The sequence below is a fragment of the Peromyscus maniculatus genome, chromosome 22 (assembly GCF_049852395.1).
Source record: "Peromyscus maniculatus bairdii isolate BWxNUB_F1_BW_parent chromosome 22, HU_Pman_BW_mat_3.1, whole genome shotgun sequence".
NCBI classification, from domain to species: Eukaryota; Metazoa; Chordata; class Mammalia; order Rodentia; family Cricetidae; genus Peromyscus; species Peromyscus maniculatus.
Genome location: NC_134873.1, coordinates 11,193,372 through 11,206,917, shown reverse-complemented (window position 1 = coordinate 11,206,917; position 13,546 = coordinate 11,193,372). Strand labels below are relative to the sequence as shown.

Sequence of the window (13,546 nt, the reverse complement as noted above, 5' to 3'; positions counted from 1 at the left end):
TGATGTAAAATTAGGTAACCAAGTACTGCACTCTTCCCTAGGGAAGACTGTTTCTCCCATTCTCAGCATGTTTTAGTTGCCTGTAGTTCTTGGTCTAGGTTGAGGCCTCTTGAGTTTTCCATTTCACATACGCATTATCTATTGGTTTCATCCTGTCCTTTTCAAATAACGTTTAGGCAGCCATGTTATGAGACTTCATGGATGTAGCTTCTGATATTTCTAGAAGATCCAATCTCAGCAAATTCCCTGTTCCTTTGGCTCTTACAGTCGTTTCACTCCTTCTTCCTCAACGATTCCTGAGCCTTAGACACAGAAGTTTTGTTGTAAATGGATACGCTGGGACTGGGCTCCACAATCTGCATTTTGATTGGCTGTAGTTCTCTTTAATGGTCCCTGACTCTTACGAAGAGAAGTTTCCTTGATGGGGAGTGGAGACTGCACTTAAGCAGTGGGGACAAGGACAAGGATTTAGAATGTAGTTCAGGATGATGCTGTAAGAGTAAAGTGGTGGATGTAGGCTCTCCTCCGAGATCCATGACTTCACCAGCCTTGGTAGTTGTCTGGGTTTCTAGTACCAGGCATGATTTCCCTCCTGTTGAACAGGCCTTAAGTCCCATTAGGGAGGGGAGGTTATGGAAGATGGAGAATGCATGACATTAATAAAATGTAGGAAAAATTAGCAATAGCTAAGAAAATATAAAGTCAGAATTGACATAGAGATTTTGCCTTTGATGAAATTACAGGTGAGGCAATTTTAATGCAGTTTAAATGCAACATGTTTGAAAGTTTCAGACTAGCCAGATATGATGGTGGGTTCACACCTGTAATCCCAGCATGTGGGAGGCCCAGGCAGAAGGGTTGTTAGCTCCAGGCCAGCCTGGGCTACAGAGTAAAGCTCTATTTAGAAAGAAAAGTATGTTTCAGACTAGAGAAGGACTAGAAAAACCTATATATACTAATATTTTGGTAACTGATTACTAAGTTGTAATTGAGGTACATCTATAATAATAATAATAACAACAACAGCATCACAATCTGTCCATTTTACAATATACAGATTGTGGAAAGCTGGTGGCACACCTTTAATCCCAGCACTTGGGAGGCAGAGACTGGCAGATCTGAGTGAGTTCCAGGACAGCTAGGGCTATTACACAGAGAAACCCTGTCTCAGGGGAAAAAAAAATGTACAGTTTAATCTGGGTTGGTGGTACACACCTGTAATCCTAGCACTGGAGAAACTGAGAAGGATTGTAAGTTTAATTCAGCCTGAACTACATTAGACAGTGTCAGGAAGAAAAAGAAGAAAGGAGGGGAGGAAGGGAAGGAGACTGGGAAGGCAAGGGTAGAAGGGTAGCTCAGTTGATAAAGAGCATGGTGTGCAAGGGTGCAGACCTGTGTTCCGATCACTGACAGTAGATGTTCCTTGGCTTGCTTGGCTGGTGGCCATGTCTTCTGGGAATTTACAAAGCTTTCTTTTCTGTATGATTCTCCTGTGTGGCTTTGTTTGTTTGTTTTTGTTTTTCTGAGACAGGGTTTCTCTGTGTAGCCTTGGCTGTCCTGGAACTCACTCTGTAGACCAGGCTGGCCTCACACTCACAGAGATCCTCCTGCCTCTGCCTCCCAAGTGCTGGGATTAAAGGCTTACAGCACCACTACTATTCTATGTAGTTCTTATAAGGGCACTTGTCACTGGATTTAAGAACTACCTAGGTAATTAGATTAGTTACTTTTCTCATTGCTGTGACCACTTAAAGAAGGTAGAGTTTATTTTGTTTCACAGTCCAAAGGGACAGTCCATCATGGTGGGGAAGCCATGTTTAGCAGGAGTTTGAGACAGCTAGTCACATTACATAACACCATGGAAACAGCCAGTCTTGGCTTCTTATCTCAGGTCCCAGGGACACAGAGACAGGTAGATTCCTAAAGCTCTTTGATCAGCCAGTCTAGATAAATTGATGAGCCTCAGGTTCAATGAGGGATCCTGAATCAAAAAAAAAAAAAAAAAAGGTGGAGAGTGATAAAGACAGATAGTACACATACACTAACTAGTACACACGTGTACACACACTACATACACATCCTATATAGACACAATTTTTTTTTTTTTTTGAAATTAGAATTCAGTGGTTTTGAGTCGATCCCACAGACCACAGAGTTCTGCAACCACACCACAGTTGATTATAGAATATGTTAGCTGTCACCCACCCCTAATGTTTTATCCAGCTCTGGTCCTAGGGAGTTTCCCGTTTCCTGTGTATTTACCTATTTCTAACATTGTTTATAGATTCTTATACAATGCATGGTCTGTAATTGCTTCTTTCTCTGTGAGCATGGCATTTTCAGGGATCTCTACATTGTAGCATGTACCAACTTCATTCTTTGTATGAATTAATATATTCATTGTTTAAATATACTAGGTTTTTCGTTTTGTTTTGTTTTGTTTTTTTTAAATACACTCATCTTAGGCAGTGGTTCTCAACCTTCCTAATGCTGTAACCCTTTAATACAGTTTCTCTTGTTGTGGTGACCCCCAACCATAATATTATTTTAGTTGCTACCTCATAATAATTTTGGTATTGTTATGAGTTATAATGTAACTTTGCTATTGTTAAGACTCATAATGTAAATATTTGATATGTGACCTCTGCAAAAGGGTCATTCAATATCCCCAAGGGGTCATGACCCACAGGTTGAGAACCATTGTTCTTAGGCATTTGGGTTTCCACCTTTTAGCTATAATGAATAATGCTCTTGGGAATATTTATTTACAGGTTAATGTGTGGACATGTTTTTTATTTCTCTTAGCTATATACCTAGGAATAGAATGTCTGTATTAAAGTGTAATTCTTAATTGCTTTAAGCAGCTATGAAATTGTTTTCCAAAGTTGCTGTACCGTTTTATATGCTCACAGGCATCATGGGAGTGTTCCAGCTTCTCTATAGTCTCACCAGTGTTATTAGTTTGAGACAGATCTCAATAGCCCAAACTCACCTGTCTAGGTAGCCGAACTCCTACTCCTCCTGTCTGGAATTATAACCATGTGCCCCGTGCCAAGTTGACATAGTGTTGGAGATGGAACTATGGCTTTACTAGGCAAACAAGCAGTCTGCCCGCTGAGCTACACCCCCAGCCTTTTCAACCATGTTTACTGCCTAACACCTGGTCTAGCCATCCTAGTGAGTAAAAAGTTTATTCTTGGGTAAAAGTCTACTCAGGTTCCTAGATCATTTAAAAATTGTGTTCTTCTCAGTTATTAGGGTTTTGTATTGCTTTTAGATGTTTTTTTATTTGCATTGCTGAGGATTGAATTTAGGACCTTGTTCATGCTAAGCTAGCACTCTACTAACTAAGCTATATCCCCAGTCTTATAATTCTTGGTATATTTGAGACACATATCTCTTATAGGATTTGCAAATACTTTTCCCATTTTTTGGGTTTTTCCACTTTATTTTTTCCAGACAGGGTATCACTGTATAGCTCTGGCTGTCCTGGAATTCACCATGTAGACTAGGCTGGCCTCAGAGAGATCCATCTGCCTCTTTCTCCCAAGTGCCAGGATTAAAGGCATGTACCACCATGCCCGGCTATTTTTTTCACCTTCTTAATATGTCTTTTACTTGACAAAAGGATTTGTTAGTTTATTGTTGTTTTAAATTATTTAAATGTTATTTTTAAATGTGTGTGTGTGTGTGTGTGTGTGTGTGTGTGTGTGTGTGTGTGTGTGCGCGCGCGCGCATCTGTGGAAGCCAGAAGAGAGCATCAGATTTCCTGGAGCTAAAACTACAGGTGGTTGTGAACCACCTAAATGTGAATACTAGGAACACACTCGGGGCCTCTGAAAAACCAATTAACCCTTAACCCTCGAGTCATCTCTCTAGCCCCTCACAAATGGTTTTTGTTTGTTGGTTTGCTTGCTTACTTGTCTGTTTTGCCATGCTGGAATTGAGCAAACCTACAACTTTGTACATATAGGCAAGCATTTTACCACTGAGTGACATCCTCACCTGTTTTATTTTGAGGCATGATCTTACAGTGTAGGTCAGGCTGGCCTGGAATTTGCTTGGCTGCCCCTAAATGGCCTAGAACTGAAAACCTTCTTGTTCCAGCCACCTGATTACTTGGATTACAAGCATGCACTGTCATGGCCAGCCAAAAGTTTAATATTGATAAAATCCACTGTCTCTGTTTCTCCTTTTTTTGTTTATGCTTAGGGTGTTATTGTCTAAAAATGCACTAAACTAAGGTCATGTAGGACCTCCACCTCCATTCCCACCCCATTTTGAGATGGAGTCTCACTATGTGTATGTCTCTGGCTGGCCTTGAACTTGGCTGTGTAGAAAGATTAGCTTTGAACTTGTGGCAGTCTTCTTGTCTCTGCCTCTTGAGTGTTAATATTCCAGGTGTGAGCCACTGTGCTTAACCCTTGAGTTTTCTGGTTTCACTGTTTACAGTTAGGCCTTAATCCACCATTTAATTGTTTTATTGTATAAGGTCAGGACCTAATTTCATTCTTTTGCATGTGAATATACAGTTATCCCAGTACCACTTGAAGGACAGTTCTCTTCCCCTGTAAATGACTTTTGCCCCATGTAGAAAGTTGACCATAACTGTATGGGTTTGTTTCTGGACTCTAAATTCTATCCCATTGTTGTTGGTTCTTTTTTTTTTTGGGGGGGGGGGTTGTTTATTTGTTGTTGTTGAGAGGAATTTTCACTCTAACTTGGGCTAGTCTCGAACTAGAATTATTATTTGTGTCTCTGCCTACATGCTGGACTTGTTCTGTCTTTATATTAGCTGGTACCATAACTTCATGATTAAATTTAAACTCGACACTGTTTTCAAGAATGATTTGGCTATTGTATGCTATTTGGTTTTTGGATTAACTTGTCATTTTCTCTGAAAAACCTTGTTGGTATTCTAATAGAATTATGTTGACTTTCAGATGAATTTGGGAAGTCCTATTATTTTACAATATTGTTTTCTGTTACTTCTTGGTACCGTGGGCAGAGTTTAGTTTTACAGTGCTGTCTTCTAATTGATGATTATTTGTCGGGGGTTGTTCGTTTGTTTTTAATCTCTCTTTCCTTTCAAGGGTGTTTTCAAGGGTATGGTGGCACTTAAGAGGCAGAGGCAGGCCAGTCTCTGAGTTCAGAGCCAACCTGGTCTACTGAGCGAGTTCCAGGACAGCCAGAGCTATGCAAAGAAACCCTGTCTCATAAAAACAAAAACAAAAAAAGGCATTATGATGAAACTGACATCCAGTTACTGTCATGGATTGCTTCCTGTTTGCTATTGTTTAGGGGTTTTTTGTTTGTTGTTTTAAACATGGATCAGTTTCCTTTGGATATCTCATAATCTAGATGTGGTTTACATTGTGACTGACCTCTCCGAGCACTGATCTTCACCCTTCACATATGTAGCATCTTGTTACTCTTTGCTTACCTGTGTGTTTGATGACTAGCCAAATTCTGTTTTGTTTTTTTCCTTTCTGTGGGTGTTGGAGTTAGACTCCTAGCCTTGTACATTCTAGACAAGCTCTCTACTACTAAGCTACATTCTCAGGACATGCCAAATTCTTTAGTGAAGTATCTGCTAATGAGGTCTCTTTCATCCCTATAGTGAGAATTTGATGTTATCCTCTGAGGGAGGAAAACATGGGTATGTTACTGCTACCACAAAATGAACCACCTAGAGTGGGTTTTTTTTTTGTTTTGTTTTGTTTGTTTTTGGTTTTTCAAGACAGGGTTTCTCTGTGTAGTTTTGTGCCTTTCCTAGAACTCGCTTTGTAGACCAGGCTGGCCTCTAATTCACTCACAGAGATCTGCCTGCCTCTGCCTCCCGAGTGCTGGGATTAAAGGCATGGGCCACCACCACCCGGCACCTAGAGTGGTTTTAAGCCATCTATCTCTTTCCTAGTCACACCAGCTAATGAACTACATTAATTTCAGCTGGTTGGTTGTTCTTTTGTTTTTAGCTGTGCCCTGGAATTGAACTTGCTTTCTAATCTGAACTGGTTAAATCCTGGCTCTTGGACTGAGGTGTGGCTCAGTGGTGGCATGTCTCTCTAGCATGTATTAATACCCTGAGTTCAGCACCCATTTAACCCAGTTTCGGCTTCTTACGGCGTTAGTTTTTGAAATTATTATCTGAGATTTATTCTCAATCCAGGGAGGCTGTTCTTAGCTCTTGTGCTGGTTCTTTGTGGCAACATAGCCAGCCTCAAGTTGATTTCTATCACTCTATCTTCTAGACTCCTTTCTCCACATTCTCCATTGGCTTGAGAGCCCTTCATCTTGAACTTCATTCTTTTTTTTTTTTTTTTTTTTGGTTTTTCGAGACAGGGTTTCTCTGTGTAGCTTTGCACCTTTCCTGGAGCTCACTTGGTAGCCCAGGCTGGCCTCGAACTCACAGAGATCCGCCTGGCTCTGCCTCCCGAGTGCTGGGATTAAAGGCGTGCGCCACCAACGCCCGGCCCTTGAACTTCATTCTTGGTGATGAAGTCAATCCTTTGGAGATGCTGAGAGTTTCGCTGCTCTGAGTGGGGGGCTTTCCCACGGCAGAATTGGAGCCGAGGCTGAAGGGTGAAGCCAGAGAAGCACTTCTCTTTGTGCTACTCCGTAACTTTTAGAGATGAAGGACATGAACTGCTGATCCTCTCTCTCTCTCAGCTTCTTTCTCAGCCGGGCCTTCCCTTATGGACGTGTGGCCCTTAGATTCTTACCATGCTGTGCCCTAAGCAAGCTTTGGCTGTTGTATGGCAACTACGCTATTATCTCTGCATCTAGAACCGAGCCTCAGTAACAGGTAGCAGAGGCAGAAAGAGAAATGTAATTATTGCTGTCACTGGTCAATTTATTAAGCATTTCTTCATCTACTGTTTGTCCTTTAGAACATTTCCAGAGACTTCAAATTACTATTTGAAGTTTGTTTTTAAGTTTTCATCACTTTCATTAGAGCTTGGAATCCACAGAGCCCTCAGGCTTTTGTGCTAGAAGTCTGTCAGCTTTAAGTAAAATTTTAGGCTTTCTGTTTGTTACTGTGTGTGTGTGTGTGTGTGTGTGTGTGTGTGTGTGTGTGTGTGTGTGTTAGGGAGGGTTGTGTAGGCATGAACAATACATGCTGGCACATATATTCCATGTGCTTTGGAGGCTAGAAGACAACAGCAGTATGTCATTCCTTAGTCACCATGAACCCCCTTCCTGCTGCCTGCCTTCTTTCCTTTCTTTTTGCTTTTGTCAGTCTCCTAACTGGCCAGAACCCACCAAGTAGTCTCAAGTGCGATGGCTAGCAAGCCCCAGGGACCAGCTTGTCTGCACTTCCCTATGCTAGGAGTACAAACACATGCCACCACATCTACTTTCTTATATAGTGTCTTAGGATTGAACTCAGATCCTCATGCGAGCCATCTCCCCAGCCATTGCTTGTGTGTGTGTGTGTGTGTGTGTGTGTGTGTTGTTGTGTTTGAGATTGGCTCTCACTGTGTAGCCTAGGCAAGCCTTCAAGTCTCGGTATCCTTGCCTCTACTTCCAAGTGCTTGGATTACAAGCATTTGCCTACTACACCCACCTATGAAGGCTTTTTAACTTTATTTTTTTTTTATTTTTTTTTTTTTTTGGTTTTTCGAGACAGGGTTTCTCTGTGTAGCTTTGCGCCTTTCCTGGAACTCACTTGGTAGCCCAGGCTGGCCTCGAACTCACAGAGATCCGCCTGCCTCTGCCTCCCAAGTGCTGGGATTAAAGGCGTGCGCCACCACCGCCTGGCGGCTTTTTAACTTTAATTCCAAAAATCAGATCAAATAATACCAAGATGAAACTATAATTAGTTTGCTATTAAAGATGGGAAGGTATAAAGTTAAACATATAGTAAATTATAATTAGCCACTGGGCAGTGGTAGCACACACCTTTAATCCCAGCACTCAGGAGGTAGAGGCAAGTGGATCTCTGTGAGTTCCAGGCCAGCCTGGTTTATAGACAAAAGAAGTACCAGGACAGCCAGGGCTGTTACACAGAGAAATCCTGTCTTGACAGTGGGGGAGGGGGGTACATGTGCATTTGTATCTGAACTGCAAGGGTGACTCAGTAAGAATCTAGCAACATTCTTGAAATAAAATACTGGAAGGGAAAGTGTACACAATGTAACAGTAATCTCTTTTAAAATTACAGTTATTCTTTTGTTTATTTGTGTATGGTGGCATGCATGTGTACTAATTCTACACACATGTGGAAATCAGAGGACAACTTTCTTGGGAGTTAGGTTTTCTCCCTCTATCCTGTTCGTCCCAGAGATAGAACTCAAGTCCCTAGACTTGGCAGGCTGTACCATCACTCACTGAAACCATCTTACCAGCCCTGTGGTAACATTCTTAGAGAAGCCAAATGATTATAGCAAAGTGATCTTAAAGTTAGTAGAACATGGTAAGGGGTAAGAAGATGGGATTTAAAATATAAAAAAATGGAATGATTAACAGTGGCCAAAATACTGGACAAAGGACAGTTGTGAGTTCAGGAACTTGCTAAGCAGACTAAAACTTACTGCAAAACCAATACAATTTAATATTTAAAAAAATGACATTGGCCAGCGGTGGTGGCTCACGCCTTTAATCCCAGCACTTGGGAGGCAGAGGCAGGCGGATCTCTGTGAGTTCGAGCTAGCCTGGTCTACAAAGCGAGTTTCAGGAAAGGCGCAAAGCTACACACAAAAACCCTGTCTCGGGAGGGGTGGGGGAGCTGATGTTGGCCAGTGATAAAAACTAGACAGAGTCTGACAAGAGCCCTGTGTGTCTCAGAACTCAGTATTTGCTTAACTCAATGTTATTTACATGCAGGTAGAACCAGAGGGGTCTGATGAATCTCTCTGAGTTTCAGAAAGCCAGTCTGGTGTTATTCTAATCTCTGTCTGGATCTGGGAAAGAACCTTATAGTTGAGTAATGAATAATTTGTCAAGGATAAGTAAAGGTGAAATAAAAACCTAAGGTTGGCTTATGTCTAGCCACCAAATGACTAAGAAGAAAACTTGTTCTGTAGAGCCCTTATGGAGGTCTGAGTGTATGTCTGTGTGAGTGAGATTGTGTGCTGAGATCAAGTCCAGGGTCTTACACATTCTATGCCAAATTATATCCTTAGTTCTGGATTTTAAATTTATTAAAAAAAAAAAAAAAAAAAAAAAGGATTTCTGGGCCATGGTTGTACACACCTTTAATCCCAGCACTCAGAGGCAAAGGCAGGTGGATCTCTGAGTTCGAGATCAGCCTAGTCTACAGAGTGAGTTCCAGAACAGCCAGGGCTACACAGAGAAACAAACAAACAAACAAAAGTAGAATTATAGACCTGTATTTCAGTTTAGTAGGAAAATACTAATGTATTTTATAAACTTGTGGAAAAGAAAGCTGTACCCCTGCTTTGTACCATGTACTGAATTCTACAGATTTTAAATGTGAAAAATAAAAAATCAGGAGATCAGAGAGAAAATTAGATCATGTGTTTACTTGGACTGTTCAAATAAATCTTCCTGAGCAGGCCAAGCAATCTAGAAGCTAAGGGAGTTGACCTTATAGAAACTCTAGACAGTTATTTCAGTGTGTACATCAGAGCACTCAGGGTTGCTGGTAACCAAGGTACCAGAAGAGGGAACATTTTTTTTATCTGACAGCAAAAATTTAACAACCAATGCTGAGAAGAGGCAGGTAAAAGGGATCTGTGTAGCCTGATCTTTCTGCCTCTGCTTCTGCAGTAGCTGGTACACATGCATTCAGGCTGTTTTCTTCCTGAGTGCTATACAGTCAGTTGTTTTAAGGCTAGTGCAGTTAAGTGTGAGTCCCTATTGGACTAGAGGCTGAAGGAGACACTAGATAATCAATCAGGCACTATCACTTGGGATTTTGTTTGTTTGTTTTTGTTTTTTTTTTTCAAGACAGGGTTTCTCTGTGTTGTTTTGGTGCCTGTCCTGGATCTCACTCTGTAGACCAGGCTGGCCTTGAACTCACAGAGATCCGTCTGGCTCTGCCTCCCGAAGGCATGTGCCACCACCGCCCGGCCCTTGGGATACTTATTTGGTTAGAATTAAAAGCACCAACCTGAAAGTATATAAGTTGTACAGTATTTTTTAAGTATTTCTCATGTTTGGTCATTATGACCAAAACCTGGAAATAGCTGTTTTTCAGCTTCTAGACACAGAGGGGCCAGGAGCGGACAATGTATTGGCCAGTGAGAATTATTGTGGAACTACAGTAGTATTCTGATTGTATGACCTTAACCTGTTACTCAGTACACTCAGTCTGTTAATAGATAAAATGTATAAAAAACCTCTGAACGCAGATGAGATGGCTAGTAGGTAAAGGCACTTGTTGCCAAGCCTGGCAGCCTGCATTTAAGCCCTGGTACATACATGATGGAAAGAGAAAACCAACTCCCCTTCATTCTTTCTTTTGTTTAATAACCACATTTGTACTCCTACCTCTGAAGAAATGACCCAGCATGTTGATATAAAGTCTTCCAGATACAGTGACTCAGATGTGATAGTGCAAATCTGCAATTCCAGCACTCAAGAGCCAGTTTATAAACCAGGCATATTCAAATGTTCCTATAATCCCAACACTTGGGAGGTTGAGGCAGAATTGCCACAAGTTTGAGACACCAGCATGGACTACATAGTGAGCTCAGATGAGCTTGTCCTACAAAATGCCTCAAACAAACAAAAAATAATCCCAAGGCAACCAAACAAGCCCCCCAAAACATGCTAAACTACCACAGCAAAACCTTGTCTCAACAAAACAAAAGGTAGAGACTTCACACTAAGCCAGCAGGGCCTGATAGGAGGAAATGCAGGGTATTCTTTTAGATTGAATGGTTTGCCTACTTCTCCACTAAATAACATAAATGCTTTCCAGTTCTCCTACAACTAGTAAATATACATATTTCTAGGGTTTCTTTTGTTTGTTTTTTGTTTTTGAGATAGGGTTTCTCTGTGTAGCTTTGGAGCCTTTCCTGGAACTCACTCTGTAGCCCCAGGCTGGCCTTAAACTCACAGAGATCCACCTGGTTTTGCCTCCCAAGCACTGGGATTAAAGGTGTGCACCACCGCCGCCGCCGCCGCCGCCGCCGCCGCCCAGCTCATATCTCTAGTTCTTAAACTCGGGATAGGAGTTACTCAGGCAAATTTGTACTTCTGGTGTATTCTCTCAAACAGCTTTCCAAAGTCTGTAACCAACTGATCCATCAGTAGAGAAGTGTCTCTTTTCAACCTTACCATTATATGTTTCTTTATGTCCAGATCCTATGAGTTAAAAGGATGCACAATTTGTTTGTTTGTTTGTTTGTTTTGTTTTGTTTTTCTTCACTGTGTAACAATCTTGGCTGTCCTGGAACTCAATTTGTAGATCAGGCTATCCTCAAACTCACTGAGATCCACCTGCCTCTGCCTCCTAAATGCTGGGATTAAAGGCGGGCACCACCACTGTCGAGTGATGCACAACATTTAAATAAAGTTTCATCTGTATTCCAGTTTTGTTTTAGTATTTTTGAGGCAGTCTTATGTAGCCCAAGGTGAACTGACTACATAGGTCAGCCTGGCCTTGAACTGGCAGTGGTCCTCCTCGATGCCTCCTGAGTGTTGGGCTTATAGGTGTGCTTAGAGTCCTTAGAGACCCTAAACAACCTCCTTGGGCTTGGTGGTGCATGCCTTTTTAGTCCCAGTACTCAGGAGGCAGAAGAAGGTGGATCTCTGAGTTTGAAGCCAGTCTGGTCTACAGAGCGAGTTCTGAGATGGCCAGGGCTATACAGAGAAACCCTGTCTCAAAATAACAAACGCGTGGCGCACGCCTTTAATCCCAGCACTCGGGAGGCAGAGGCAGGCGGATCTCTGTGAGTTCGAGGCCAGCCTGGGCTACCAAGTGAGTCCCAGGAAAGGCGCAAAGCTACATAGAGAAACCCTGTCTCGAAAAACCAAAAAAAAAAAAAAAAAAAAAAATAACAAACAAAAAACAACAACAACAAAATAAAACCACAGACAAAAAAACCAACCTCCTTGTGTGCTAGGGCAATTTGCTCCTTGCGGGGCTGTGTGTGTTTGTGTGTGTGTGTGTTTTAAGTCAAAGGACAACTTTTGGGAGTTGGTTCTCTCCTTTACCCCTTTATGGTGTGTGTGTGTGTGTGTGTGTGTGTGTGTGTGTGTGTGTGTGTATGTATCTGGGAATTGAACTTGAAGCTGCAGGAATACTAAGCAGTCTATCACTGAACACCTTCAGCTCCCTCCCCCTTCTTCTTTTTTTTTTTTTTTTATTATTCTCTGTTTGTTTTGTCTGCATATATGTATGCTCACCATGCAAGTGCCTGGTTGCCTGTGGTGGCCAGAGGGGGATATCAGATCCCCTGGAACTGGAGTTAGAGATAGTTGTTACCCACGGTATGGGTGCTGGAAATCGAACCTGAATCTTTGAAAGAGTAGCAAGTGCTTTTACCACGGAGCCATCTCTCCAGCCATCTTTTTGTTTTCTGAGACATAGTCTAAGTTGCCCAGGTAGCCTTGAACTCTGAAGTCTAGGTAGGCCTTGCATTTGGCTTTGGGTAGCTGGAGTTACAGCTTGTACTATAGTTTCTTTGTAAGCAAATCAGATTTCACATACAGTAAATGTGGTGTGGATAAATGGAGCATTTCAGCAAGATCGGACAGTCTTAGTTCCTAGTTCCATGATTTTTTTTTTTTCCGAGACAGGGTTTCTCTGTGTAGCTTTGCGCCTTTCCTGGAACTCACTCGGTAGCCCAGGCTGGCCTCGAACTCACAGAGATCCGCCTGGCTCTGCCTCCCGAGTGCTGGGATTAAAGGCGTGAGCCACCACCGCCCGGCTTACTTCCATGCTTGTAGAGTGACTGGACCTTAGGTGTAGTTATTGGTGAAATCTGAGCCTCAGCTGGGTTTGCTGGACTCCCAGAGCAGCCTCACCAGCCCTGTTTGCCCTACCCATAGCTCATGATGGAGCAGTCCAAGAAGTCCTCTCTCATGGTGGCCCGCAGTATTCTCAACAACAAGCTCATTAGCAAGAAGCTGGAGCGCTATCTAAAGGTGAGGCAAAAAGGCCAAGGCGCTGTCCTAGCCCTTGATCTCTTCGTGGGCCTCGTCCCAGTACCCCCCTGTCAATCCTTCCTCCCTTTAAGGTCTCCATCAATTTCTACAGGGTGAGAATCCTTTCACCGACAGCCCGGAGGAGGAGAAGGAGCAAGACGAGGTGGAGGGTGGCGCTCTGGAAGAGGGAGCATCAGGCGAAGCTTCAGGGCTCGCAGAGGGCGTGCCGGCACAGCCCCCGGTTCCCCTGGAGCCCGCCCCGGAGACTGCAACACCGCCACCTCCACCGCCTCCAGAGGAGGAGGAGGGCGCAGTACCCCTGCTGGGCGGGGCGCTGCAGTGCCAGATCCGAGGGATCCCGGGTCTCGACGTGGAAGACGACGAGGAGGGCGGTGGGGGTGCTCCATAACCCGTTCCGAGAGTGGGCAGGGCTCGCGTGGCCGAGGCTGGGAGCCCAGCTTAATAAAGTGCTTTCCTACCCCAGGTC

At 43.0% G+C, this 13,546-nt stretch overlaps 1 protein-coding gene across 9 annotated transcripts in view; it reads left to right on the top strand.

Annotated features, from left to right (window-relative positions):
• Positions 1-13,542, top strand: part of Akap8l (A-kinase anchoring protein 8 like) — a 32,871-nt gene extending 19,329 nt beyond the window's left edge. For all 9 annotated transcript variants that reach the window (XM_006991277.4, XM_006991276.4, XM_042267612.2 and 6 more), the window contains 2 exons: positions 12,964-13,059; positions 13,172-13,542. In XM_006991277.4, the coding sequence (XP_006991339.1) occupies positions 12,964-13,059; positions 13,172-13,468 (393 nt within the window). In that variant the 3' untranslated portion in view covers positions 13,469-13,542. The remainder of the gene's footprint in view (positions 1-12,963; positions 13,060-13,171) is intronic.
• The last annotated feature ends 4 nt before the right edge of the window (positions 13,543-13,546 follow it).